Here is a 14,141-nt window from a genome sequence, read left to right on the forward strand (position 1 = left end):
CTACGGTTACGTTCTGCTGCCTGCAGGATGTTCAGTCAGTTAAGAGAGCCTTATCCTCTCCGTCAGCACTTTACTTTTTTAAAAAAAAAGTTCCAGTTGCTTCGTCCTGCAGAAAAGCCTCTTTAGATCGACCGCACCTGAAGCCATCGAGCCCGACTGTCGCTTGACGGGCGAGTGACGGTTGCACAAGCCTCCAAACTACAGTAGCACTTTTCACACCGACAATATCGGGGACATCAGACACCGTGACAGCAGGTAGCGTTCGATAAGCATTCCTGACGGCGTGTCTATCGTTTCTAAACCCTGAACTGGCATTTGGAAACCCCCCGGCCCCCCCGGGTAGAGCTCAGTGTCTGTTATCCCCGCCAGCGAGCCGCGGCGTCACCGACGCGCCGCTCCACAGCTGGTGCAGCGGTGCGTCTACAGCGCTGCTATAACAACGACTGAAATTTTCATGAACTCCTGTATATCATGAGAAGTTCATTTTACTGTCCGCACTGAAAGTATAATCTCATTTTTGTATATAAAACCAGTTTTGATTATTAATATCTTACCAAATTTAATTTGTTTTTAGTCTTGCCTAATAAACCACGCTCTTGCAAGCCTGTGTCTCTACTGACAAGTCAAAGACATCAAATTCATCAGTTAAGATGGTTGTTATTACTACTGAACGTTATGACATTACACTAGACAAGTAGTGTACGGTCATATAATGATCTACAGAAAACCGAGGTGCTAATTTACCGTGGTTTATCCCGACGCGTTATGATTTTGACAATGGCTTTGACCAATATTTGTTGCTGATATTTAAGATCTTCGGCGCTGACTGTATAGACTCTTCCGCTGAGAGCCTCGTCAGAGGCAAAACGTTCCTCTTTTTAAAAACCGAAATCCAGTGGCTTTGCTGAAGAGCACTCTTCCGCCCGTGGTACGTTTCCCTCAAAGCAAGGCGGATGCTGTTGCTTTAACAGCTATTAGGAGCAAACCGGTACTGGGAGAGGGAGGGTATGTTCCTATACCAGCAACTGCGGCTCAGCTGGAGGGGCTTCACAGTTCATTCGGAGATGAGCGTGTTCGAGATTCTCTGACTTGAAAACCTGCGCTGTTGAAGAGGATTTACAATCCCCGTTTCTGCCCGTCATGGACCCTAAGAGCGAATAAATGGAAGAAAGACAGATGTTTATAACTGGAATTCACTTCTTATCAGGGCAGAAGATATAATGGGAAATACAACACAGAAATCGTTTATAGGTATGCGTTTTACATCTTTATTCTGGCTTCACATCGGTGTGTAATAGCAGCAGACAAAATGCGTACCACAATTGTGGTGGTTATTTTTTTTTGTCTTTTTTTGCAGCTTGTGTAGAGATAGCCTGTCCTTTTTTCTGGACTTCGGCGTGCATACAGTGCTCAACAGTACCTCTCCAGGCACTGTATTCTGCCGCTGGAGTCCGAAAGGATCGGTGTCATCACACTGAGCAGGATTATAATAATGAGTCAGATACACCCAAGTCCCACGAATGGACTGAGGTATTTTCAGATACCTCGGTTTTATTAAATGCTTCCTTTCTTGGAAAGGACAAGTAGTGTATTCATACTTTCGACTGTTTATTTTATAATGACTCTATTACTGTATAAATAATATAGGATTCATTTACTTGTAGGACATTATTGTGCTGTAGCTACAGGTTTTCTTTTTTTGTGTGCTTTTCTGTGCTCTGTAGCTAGTTGCAGAAATTGCTGGGGAAAACAAATCATGTATTTTCTCTAAACGTATCGACGTAATTTTGAGATGTAAGGGAGTCATTTCTGAACTTTGCCCTTCTTTTCACAATTATTGAAGGATTTATTCATAAAGACTGAAGCCAATCGCCATTCGGCTCAGGTGCTCGATAATAAGACTGAGTATAGTGAGATTTAAGTAAAGTTGTTTTTCGGACTCGAGATCTAAAAAAATGTGCGATTATCGCTAAAATTAGCTGTATCCTGTCTTCCTTAAACAGAAGCACGAAGTTGTGTATTATTTTTGGAGTTCCACTCGATGAGTATTTTATTAAACCGCTGCTCGGGTACGGACGGTACTAACACTTTTCGGCTCGGCGACCGATTACCCGCGCAGCTGTTGAGACATTCCTGTGTGGATTCCCATCTGGGACACTGACATGGCGTTTTTCCATGTTCACGACTCCTTTTAATGGTGTGTCCGGGATTTCTTTGTGATTCCTGACAGGGAGCGAGCTTAACACTGCAATGTTTTGTACGAGTTCAGCCTTGTCATGCCGAGTCTCTCGTGGGACTGACGGTAACGTTCCCGTCTTCATGGCCCACGCATGCTTTTAGAGATCATTGTAGTAAGGTTGAAGAGGTTAGAACGATAAAGAAATAAATAGATGCTTGCAACTTAAGGTGCTTATTTATATTTCTCAAAAGTAAGTTTGGCGTGTTTGAATTCATGTGATGATGGCGTTTTTCGATAACGCGTGTAAGACCTGTAGTTTCCAATTTCAGACCGCATCGCACGAAAAGCAATGCTGAAACATCGGGGTTTCCGTGTTCACCTTCCAGTGCGCGGGGTTGTCGGCGTCGCAGCTGGAGACTTTTTTTTATTATTTAAGGAATGTGATTTACGCGGATTTGCGAATGTAATCCATCAGCCGGGGTTTGTCATGAAGTCTGCTCGCCGGGCTGGAGGGCGTCATGTTGGCAGGTGTTGACCTGCTGTGCCAAACCTTCGTCTTAAAAAGCAACAATCCAGCAGGCTATACGGGTACTCAACTGGTGTTGAGGGAGTAAATTGGATCAATCAAAACATGAAAGGTCAACCGTACCCTTGAGACCTAAGGGGTGTTGGAGCACTGAACTATGTCACTGAGCAAATTAAAAAGAACTTAAGAAAGGCTCCAAACGTGAGGAAAGCATTCTGCCAGTCAAGCCTGTCATTTAGTTGTTAATTGATCAAAGGATCTCATCCAGCCCTTTCCTGAATAAACCAGGGTTATCAACTTCAGCAAAAGGGCTGTGTAGCTTGTTCTACACTCTCTCAAACCCACTCTGCTGACCTGCTTCTGTGGTCAAAATGACATTGTCCAAGTTGATGGTTTAAGAGTGACTCCGAAAGACTGCTGGTGCTGGACTGTGGCACTCCAGGACCAGGGGTTGAGAGTTAAGCAAACCGAAGTGAGGAATGACTGCAGAGTCTGCACAGTAGACAGTACAGAAGAATAATTTGTGTTATAAGATCACTTTATTGGCCAGATACAATTTCTTGCATTAGGAATTTGTCTTTTTGCATACCCCAACCTGCTCTCCATGAGACACACAGACAGGGAGAGAAGCTGGGGGGTCAGAGCACAGGGTCAGCCATTTATACGGCGCCCCTGGAGCAGCTGGGGTTAAGGGCCTCGCTCAGGGGCCCAACAGAGTAGGATTCCTCTGCCGGCCCCGGGATACGAACGGGCAACCTTCCAGCCACAGGCACAGATCCCGAGCCACAGAGCCACCGTCCCGTCCTGTCCTGTAAGGATAGTGTACCATGTATGGGATCATCAAAGACTATACAGTACATCAGCAAGGCATCTGTGCTTGAACTTTACTGCTGTCAAAACGAAAGTGCTAAATCATCGTAGACTTGGAACATTTCTTATTATTTATTTTAGAAAAAGGCAATCTGATGTCTAATGGGGAAGTGAATGAGTTGTCTATTCATTAATGCTAGCTTTCGAGTCAATACAAAACAGCAAATTGTTTGTTTTTTTAAAGGTGAGCCAATTTCACACTGTGCTAAAGGCCTTTCTGATAACCTAAACGTCTCTAAGGTGGCCAGTTTACCTGTGCTCAGAGCGTCAGGCTGCTGGTAGGCCGGTCTGTCAGATGAGCACAAAACCCAAGGAGGAAAATGAAAGGAGCTTAACTTCTGATTCGAAAGCTTTTAACAGCGGCACATGACATGCCAGAAACCTATTACTGGATTAAACACACTTAAAATGGCATCTGTGAAATACCAAACTCATTTTTATTCATTGTAAATAAGTGAAAAGACCACCATTTCCTGACTAGAGAGGACGGAATATGACCCCTTTCTGAGGAAGACCCAGCGCTGCAGCTCAGCTCCAGCAGTGACGTTCATCTGTTCACCACAGCCTGATCTGAGGAGACGTTACTTACGGCACTTTCATTGCAGGATCTCTCTGTAAAGCGTGTGGGCGGCTGTAAGAACTAAGCTCCTGAAAACTATATATGTATAAGGGTACTGAAGTACACCATCAAAAATTAAATAACTCTCTCTACAAATATCCTTAGTTACAACTAAAGCAGAGGTTCTCAAAACTGTCAGATAAAAGCCTACAAGGAAGTCAAATAGTGTGTTGAGCTAAATGCATGAGTTGCGACAAATTGCTTTCAAAGTAGCTTAATCACTGCAAAACAATGTGACATTCTTACGTCATGACTGTTAATCCATCACACCAGACTCTTTGGCACATGGTTATACATTTTGTTACACAAATGTGTTGTTTTGATTTGTTATGATCGTGAAGAAATGACGTGCTTGAAAGCAAATTGTCGATTAGAGGTTTTTCTGATGTAAGGGAATCATCACACTTCAGGCATTGCAAAACGTTTGCAAGTTCATTACATAAAAAAAATAAAATGGGTTGACTGCATTCTTTTTCTCACCCTAAATACTTTTGCTACATTTCCTAGGACAGACAAAAAGAATGATTGCAAATATGAAATACTGTATCATGAACATGTATCTGTTCATGACAGACTGTAATACTGTATCATGTTTGCTTGGTCTCCACCCACTTCTAATCAGCCATGTTGAGAACAATTAAATCTTAAGTGTTCCTCAAGCATTTGAATCGTGAGAAAGAAAATTTGACACAATATTACATACATTAAGGAACACTTAACCCTCAGGGTTCTGTCCATTTAGATTAGATTAAGGAAATGGAGTGAGATATGTGCCTCCAGGGACACAAATATTCCTGAACTAATTCATTAAGTAACATGGCAATTTTGTTTGAAACTAATCTTACTGATACTGTGTAAATAACAGAAGTAGCACCCAAAGATGAATGTTTTCCACTCCAAAATGAGTGTTTTCTGCCCTTCTTTGCATGTCCCTAGTGTTGTTATCCCACTGACAACACCTTGTTGAATTTAGAGTTAACATCTCTTTAATCAGCCTCAATACTGATTGGGGAAAAAAAAAACTTTTCCAAAGATCTTGACAAGTTGCTGCTGTTTTGTTGCACTGCCATGGGAGAGCCACTTTGGGTATTATCCATCTGTTGTCTAACTTCTTTATCCAATTCAGGGTTGCGGGGGAGCCGGAGCCTCTCCCAGCATGCACCGTGCCCAAGGCAGGGTACACCCTGGGTGGGATGTCAGTTCATTGCAGGGTAAACACAGGCACAAGCACAAACAGCCACACCTTCTCACCAGGGCCAGTTTTACAAAAGCCAATTGACTTACCATTAAGTTTCCGAAGTGCCCGGAAGAAATTCATGTGTGAACAGAGGGAGGACATGCAAACTCCACACAGACAGCACCCCCAGACTCACAATTTGTAGTCCTCTGTTGCATTATTCATCTGTCGACCCTTCAGAGAACCTAAACAATTGTTTACAAATGAGATTAGGCCATTGGGCTTAATAGCTCATTAGCTAAATGATCTGGGGATTGTATCCTGCTGTTTCTAGAACCTTGAAATTCTCTTCAGCGTCATGGCTGGATAATTGTTCCACACTCCCACAACCCTTTGTGCAAAGATGTGCTTCCTGTTCTCAGTTATAAATGCACACTTCCACATTTCTGGCTCATCGGACTGATTATTATTTAAGAGATACATTGTGTCTTTCCTCAGCCTGATGTTGTCTGTTTCTTCCTTGTTAAACACCTGAGTGAAGTAATTTATTGAATTAGTCATTACCTTGTCATCATCTAAACGTTTTGCATCTTTATCTCTGAGTTATTTCATTTTATCCTTTAACTGTTCCTGTAATCCAGAATCTGTCTCTCACTTGGCCTTTCCAAGTGCGCAGTTGTGCTGCTGCTCCCTTTTCCAAGATCCTTAACTGGATCTTGTTCTTTTTTGAGTGCTTTGCATTCTTATTTGGCAGGTACAAGTTTGTTTCAAATGTTAAGTAACGTGGGCTAATCTGTATGCATAAATAAAGGACATTCAGTCCCAAAGATTGTCTTATAGAATTTGTTTCCAATGTCCATATCCACTTCACCTTATCTAGGTATGCTTGTTTAATGATTTCTAGAAGGATTAGCTGTTTAAGATACCCTGTCAGTTTCTGTTAATGCTTTCAGACAAAGACATGCATCTTGGACATAAAAGTATTTGGATTAATGTGGAAAACTTCAAGATTTTGAAGTAGCGAAGGGTTTTACAAGGTGCAAATTACCATCCGAGTTCTCTTTCTTGATGTCATTCAGAGTCAGAAGCAAAGTAATTTGCGATGTATTATTGCATTAGTGTTCTCTGTTCATTTTTCATCCAGCCTTCTGAGCTTGGATAGAAAGGCAATTTGTGTCTCCGGGTGCTGATAAAAGCCTCTCTTTTTACAAGTCTTCTGCCTCAGGCAGGAAATTTTGTTTGCCTGCAAACAGCTCAGTAGAATTAAGAAAAAACACGCTTTTATATATTAATTATATTTCCCACCAATTGCAGAATAATACTGAAGCACACATGGCTGGGAGTTTCTAAAACTGAAGGAAGAGGAATTGGTCACGAATGGTTGAGTTGTCCTTTCCATAGGTCTCTGCTGTTCAAGTCTCTACATTACTGTTGAAGACATTATACAGATTCTTTGTTCAGACGTATTTTGTTTTCTGGATAAACATTCACATGTGAACATTTCCAGTGTCTGCAACTTGGGTAAACTTTGAACTAGCTGGTTAGCATAGACCTAGAGTCTGCAGAACACAGGTTGTATCCTCAAAGCCCACAGGCTCGGCTGTTTGTCTCACCACCTGCACTTGGCCTTACTTTTAAATTCCTACCCACTGTTTTAATTGGCAGGAATTAGTGTGCTGCCAAATCAATAAGCGAGCAAATGTTACTTAGATAAAGGTGTTTGCATACGACAGGCTGTGTCTCCAGTTGTCATGGCCTGTGAGATCTGTAAGCCAGCAGTGTTCAAGTTGACCGTCATGTCCTCAGTGATTAAGCAGGAGAGTTCTATGAATGATTCCTTTATGACTGGTCTTCGACCCCCCCTGACATTCAGGTTTTCCACGAATCTTTGCTCATTTTTTAAAAAATTGCTTAACTTTTGTCAGTTTTCCGTTTTGTTTTTCCGAGTAGTAATTTAGAAGATAAAGACAGCTGAAAATCCTGCAAGACTTTAGATGACCTGGAATGAACCTGAACAACTCAATTTCAGAGAAATTAAAAGATTTTTTATATGTTGCCCTGATATCGCCATTTTGCATTGATGCTCTCTTCTTCTTAGGGATATGCACATGAGATGGAGAATTAGTGTGCACGCAGTGTAAAAGTTCAAATGGAAGAAGCACTTCTTTCTTCTTCTGAGCTGGGTTCTTCTAATGCTGAGACAAAGACATTCATTTAGTCATTGACCCTGACTCTGGGCAGAGATTACAGTAAATACTTCTGGAAGAGATTCTCATCTCTTCGAAGCCATGTTCATAACCATGTGGAGCCTTTTTTTTCCTGTTTGCTTTGATGGAGTATTGTACTTTTATTAGTCAGTACCTGGAGGGCTCAAGCAACACTGTGTCAGTGTCTTCTGTGTTTCAAGTGCTTATTGTGTGTGCTGGGTTCTAGGTGCTATTTATGTTAAGAGCCCATTCTTTGAATTTTATGTTTGCAAAGCACCGTCTGGAGATCTGACAGATCTGAATATTTATCGGTAAATGACACTTTGCTCTGGTTTGTTTTGGATCTCCAACTGACATATGTTTGGCCTGCCTGAATGTCTGTTTTGAAAGAGGTTTGATTTTGCCTGACTGTTACACAGAGCAATAAGGTCTTATCCATGATGGGAGCTTTGTAAATTGGTCTTTCAGTCAGTGGTAAGGGAGTAAACAGGACCCGAGGGCTGAGGTGAGAAAAGGACACACATGACTATACTCTTTTTGCTCTTGTTGGAAAAGTCGAGTTTAATTTGAAAAATAAATCCTCCTGACGTTGTGTCCTAAATGTCAGGTGTTAATCCAGAGGGGATATGGAACATTTATCTTTAGGATGATAGTGAAGTTATTGAGGGAGGGAAAAAAGGAGTGCAAAAAAAGTCATATTAATAAAAAAGCTGCTTTAATATCTTTGATTCCAGATAGCAACATGTTAAGCTCCATTAGTGAAAGAGAAATTAGGGGGGAATAATATTGTTAATATTCTGACCTGCGAGTTCAGTTCATTTGAGCTAGAGTTTTAGTACAAAGAGCAGATCTGTTCTGGCATACTGATATCTTCAGGCAATTAACACTGGTGTCAGCACTTAGTTACTAGATTTGATTATCAAATCACCCCCTTTTTCTATACCTTCAATTAATAATGCAGCAAGGAAACAAGTAATCCTCTCATTACCTGCAGTTCATGAGTGATTTGAATTAGCTACACACTCTGTTTCAGTGAATCAGCCGTGCTGGCAGGGGACCTGGAGAATGCTGTGTCCACACACTGGATGCAAATGCAGGGCGGAGCGGTGGCTCTGTGGCTCAGGATCTGGGTCTGTGGCTGGAAGGTTGCCGGTTCAAATCCCGCAGCCGGCAGAGGAATCCTACTCTGTTGGGCCCCTGAGCAAGGCCCTTAACCCCAACTGCTCCAGGGGTGCCCTATAAATAACTGACTCTGCGCTCGAACCCCAAGCTTCTCTCCCTGCCTGTGTGTCTCATGGAGAGCAAACTGGGGTATGCGAAAAGACAAATTCCTAGTACAAGAAATTGTATCTCGCCAATAAAGTGATCTTATCTTAATAGACTAACTCTTTTATGATTATGCCTTGCAGCCCTGAGTATTTTCTTCCATCAAAATATCTTTTAGCCTCATACACTGAAGCCTAAATCATTCATGGCAGCAGTATGGTGGAATGATCAGGTATCCTTCTGGCCTGGGTGTCCTGTGATCAGCGCTGGTCCTGGGTGCCTGTCTGTGTGGAGTCTGCATGTTATCCCCATGTTTGCATGCATTTACTCATTCCCCTCCCTCCCCTTATTTCTCAGTCGCATTCTTCAATACCTGTCTAGGTGTAAAATGGTCTACATGCATGGGTTTTCAAAACCTTATTTTTAACATTATTATTATTATTAACATTAACAAATGACACTGTTGTTGATGAGCAATACATACAGTATGATGGCCATTTCTCTACTGTATTAACAGAAGTATGCTGTCTTTTTTATCATCTCAGCCATAAAACAAGGCCAGACACTAACTTGAACTGTCATCCACAGTTACAAGTCATAAAGGTTTAACTTTGATATATGGTTGCACTTGAGGAACAACACTGTGCTGTAATGCAGTTTAATGGTAGAAAGACGTTTACAAGCAAAGACGATGCCTAGAGCAAACAAGCATGTTCTCATGAGGAAAAGCAACTTCAAATGCAGGAATGTCATTAACCATACACATAGAAATGTGCTGTGAAGAGTTGGTGAACATGAAAGAGGACCACTTCTTTGATCTGTTGACTTCAGTAAAGCCCTTTCCTCTAAAACATGTGATGTCATTGCACGTTGTAATAATTCAGGGGTCGGCTCGATGACTTGGAAGGCTGTGAGTCAGGACATGTCTTGCTTATTCCCCAAGATTTAGGGAAAAAAACAGAGGTATCAGCGACTTGTGCTGGGAGGAAACATGTGACAAAATCATGGAGCACCAGGTCTGTATCCTAGAGACCTACATCACAACGTAGTGTGTTGTCGTTTTTTAAAGTCTCATGTCTGGACTTGATTTGGGCCATTGGAAAATGGATGGCAGTTTTGGGGGTGAGTCAGGGGGTTTTGGGGGTGCTCTTGTGCATCAAAAGCTTTAGAATTGAAGGATCTTGTACAGTATGTGTTAGAACAGTTAGTAGAATAACAAAGACATGCTTTCTGAGCCTCCTCTGCTGGGAATACGTGCTCTCATTTGGCTACAGCCAGGCACTGGAGAGATGTATCGAGATCACTGCCTGCTTGTGTGATACAGCTCTAGAGCAAGCTGAGCTATATTTGGATCAGGGGAAGCCTTTCCATGGTTCACAGGTGGAACAACATCAGCAGAGCTCACGGTTTTTGCAAAGAGCTGTGATCCTGCTGCAGACTATCAGGGATCTTACTGAGAAGAAGAGCAAAACTAGCCATCATTAGCGTCCTATTATTTCCCTTTTTAATTGCTGAATGCGCTGTGCATTATGCTGTTTGCATTAGCACAACAAGGGGAGGCAGTCTGGAGAATCCCTTCTTGTTTCTGTTTTCCTTAATTTGATTCCACTGGGGTCTCCAGGCAGCCGGGTTTCAAAAGCCAGTGTTTCTCTTGCTGCCTGTCCTTCACTCCCCAAGTCTTTTAATCTCTTAATCGGGACAGGACCAGGCTCCTTTAATAAAGCAGCCCTTCCCCAACCATGCAGACGCATACAAGTGCACACAGAGCTTTGCGGGATGAAGCCCTAAGGGGGGAGTAGTGTGGACCGGTGGTTATGATGCTGGACTTGTACCTAAATATTTGATGGGTTAGAATCCTAGTTAGGGCCCTGCAGCGGTGTCCCTGAGCAAGGGCTTTTACTTGGATTCAGTGTAATCACACCCTGTGTAAAAGGACACAGATGCTTGTAAGGGCTCTTACATATTGTACTCTGGCTAGTTTGCACAGTGTGGGCCTTCTGCATGTGCCTTGAGTGGAATAAAAAACAAATCTTTCTGCCCTTAAGTGAAGCCATATAAATACCAAAAGCATTCTTTCCTATAGAGAGCTATCCTTTTTAAGACTGAGCACGTCTGTAAGCAGTCTTAAACAACTGGCAACCCACTGAAGCTAAGCAGGTGTGAGCCTGGTCAGTACCTGGATGGGAGACCTCCAGGGAAAAACTAAGGTTGCTGCTGGAAGAGGTGTTAGTGGGGCCAGCAGGGGGCGCTCACCCTGCGGTCCATGTGGGTCCTAATGCCCCAGTATAGTGACGGGGACACTATACTGTAAACAGGCGCCGTCCTTCGGATGAGACGTAAAACCAAGATCCTGACTCTCTGTGGTCATTAAAAATCCCAGGGCGTTTCTTGAAAAGAGTAGGGGTGTAACCCCGGCGTCCTGGCCAAATTTCCCATTGGCCCTTACCAATCATGGCCTCCTAATAATCCCCCTCTATGAATTGGCTTCATTACTCTGCTCTCCTCCCCACTGAGTTGCTGATGTGTGGGGAGTGTTCTGGCGCACTGTGGCTGCCGTCGCATCATCCAGGTGGGGCTGCACATTGGTGGTGGTGGAGGGGAGTCCCCATTACCTGTGAAGCGCTTTGAGTGGAGTGTCCAGAAAAGCGCTATATAAGTGTAAGCAATTATTATTATTATTATTATTACAAGCAGCAGAATTGACCGGGTTTCCTTCCATTCCTGTAGTATTAATATCAGTGCTCTGCATCACTGTCTGGCTCAGGTCCTGCATAAAACCTAGATAAGGATGTGTTTGAGTATGCTGGCTGTTGTGCTTGGCAAGGTGTCACAGTGTTTATTAGCGGGCTATTTCAGAAGGACATCATTCATTTCAACCGGAAGGCCCATCAGAGTGGGTATATAGGAGATGCCCTGCTTTCTGTGTCCAGATATTTTTCCTGCACTGTCCTATGACTGCAGCTTAATTTCCTGCACAGGCTGTACTGTCCTGGTGCTGGCCCCACTGTCTGTGGAAACCGATACGCTCACAAAGTCAGCGTGTGAGGGAGGCAGGGCGCTATCTTTAGTATATCTGAAGAAGGGAACTTCCTCTGTGCAGGGATCAGTTAGCCTTGTGAAGGGCAGCCCAGTGTGCTGTATGTTTTTTTAAGAGGCTTAAGTGTGGGCTATTTTGGGTCCCAGCTCCCTATTTCTGTCGTCAGCTGATTTATTACAATCATCAGCTGAGCCACAATTAATGTGAAGGCTTTTGAAACATTGTAGAAATGTGTACCATTTCATCCTTTCTCTCTGTCTAGATCTCTGTTTACCTCCTATGGTCGGCAAATTAAACGGATACATATGCATTATTGCAAAGGAGCTGTGCTGCAGATGTCTAGCATGTCAGTTATTTCCATCGTTCTGTCATTAGCAGACTGGTTTTTAAGACGTGATAATGTCCAGGAATTGTGCATGTGTTTTGTGTGCTTGTGTTTTCTGTGAGTGATTCACGCAGTTTGAAACTGCATAGAAATGGAAACATTTTAACTGGTAACCAAGCTGAAAGACACTAGATCTCAAGGGTCGTGCAAGACCGTGCCTCACAGATGTAATTCTCTGGAACGGTGGTGCTGCTAATTTAAGGTAAGAAACACGATCTTGGGTGACTGCGGGTTAAAGTGATTCATCTTTTAGTGAAAAGCAAGTCTGCTGGGTTATCCTAGCAGTGTGCTAACTACTGGATATCAAAACTCCTTAGGGATAGAAGCCAGTTTTTAAAATTGAGTGGGGAGCTGAATAAATGTCCCTAGGACACTGGGAACAGTAACTAAACTCCAGACGGAAACGGATCTGGATTTCTATGGATCTCACTCTCTCAAGCTGACCTGACAGAGCAAAATCATTGTCTCCCAGTTTCCTGAATTCCGGTCTAGAGGGTTTTGAAGAAATCCCACGTTTTGAAATCAAAGTTCACATCTGATATAAATAAAACAACATTAATGGTTTTTATGGCAGCGCTTTTGAAGGGGGCAGGTGTTATTATGTACATCTGGTCTTTATCAGAGTGGAAAAAAGTTCTTGCCACAGTCTCTAATGGTTATGAACTCAGCTTTCTAATAAAATTCTTCTCCACTTAGAAAATCGCATTTGGCCCATTGCCATAAAAATCATCCCAACAGAGCTCAGGACAGTTTTGCTGAGAAAAAAAAGCATTTGTCTGAGCTGAGAGATATGGAAATACCTTTGGGGGTTTAGCTTAGCTGTACCACACAGGTGCTCATGACTGGAAAGCCCAGCTGAAGGGTTGGTCTGTTTGAACCTACTGCAGCACTGTAATTCTTCATATATTTGGACTTCAGGGGAATCCCTAAACACACCTAGACTTTCTCTTGCTTTTACCCCTTTCCGAGTGCTGAGTGTTGAGAGATTAGTGTAGTAAGTGATCAATGTTAAATGAAACATGAACAGCTGCCACTCCAGGTATGAGGAGTCACTACTGCCAGTCCTGAAGAGCCATATGTAACCTCCGGAGTCCTGGGTCTGTGCAAAGCACTGACACCTGAGGAGCTGGAAGGAGTTGTCAAACTCGTGAAATGAAATCAGTAATGAGCTGATTTAGGTCATGAAGAATTGAGCTGGAATAAAGACCTGCAATGCTGAACAATTCTCAAAGACCTGAACTGCCCACTCCAGTCGTAGACAAAACACATTTCCTCTGGTACAAACACGTCAGCTAAAACATTTTCTTTTACTAGTCTAAACTAGTGGTAAACTCAAGGTCAGCAAAGCCTTCCAGTGTTTGTTTTAAATTAATAGATTAACAGTGGCAGTTCCCTGTTTTGGCTTGGCTTAATTATTCAAGTTTAACTTTAGCTAAGCTTTAGCTCGTGTTTGCAGTTGGTCCAAGTAAATAGCCTTGGGTTTGTGTAGCGTTATTTAAAGAGCCTCTTTGGGTTTAGCACTTTGGCCTCATAGTTCTTGGGTCCTGCGTTCAGTTTTGGACTGAGGCTCTTTCTGTGTAGAGTTTGCATGTGCTCTCCATGAGTGTGTGGTTTTCTCTGGATGCTCTGTTTTACTTCCACACTCCGAAGACCAACTGTCTACTTTTATTGACACATGAGGATTGTCACATGTGTGTGCCTTGTGACGATCATACTGTGAAACAGATATTATTCTTTTATAGGAGATTAATTTTTAAAAATTGTAGTTTTTTGTGAAAGGCGTTGAGCTGGAACAAAATGTCAAATGAAAGAAACATGATAATCATTGTTAACCTTCTGTATTGAATGAGAGCATGTGACAGTGTCATAAGGAAA

General features: G+C 42.6%; 1 protein-coding gene across 1 annotated transcript in view; it reads left to right on the forward strand.

The window, feature by feature from the left end:
• Window positions 1-1,006: 1,006 nt before the first annotated feature.
• The window catches only part of neurl1b (neuralized E3 ubiquitin protein ligase 1B), a 32,034-nt gene continuing 18,899 nt past the window's right edge, over window positions 1,007-14,141 (forward strand). The window contains exon 1 of the mRNA XM_088931904.1: window positions 1,007-1,251. Coding sequence (XP_088788030.1) covers window positions 1,221-1,251 — 31 coding nt within the window. The 5' untranslated portion in view covers window positions 1,007-1,220. The remainder of the gene's footprint in view (window positions 1,252-14,141) is intronic.

Source organism: Atractosteus spatula, chromosome 14 (genome assembly GCF_055471065.1).
Source record: "Atractosteus spatula isolate fAtrSpa1 chromosome 14, fAtrSpa1.hap1, whole genome shotgun sequence".
Lineage (NCBI taxonomy): Eukaryota > Metazoa > Chordata > Actinopteri > Semionotiformes > Lepisosteidae > Atractosteus > Atractosteus spatula.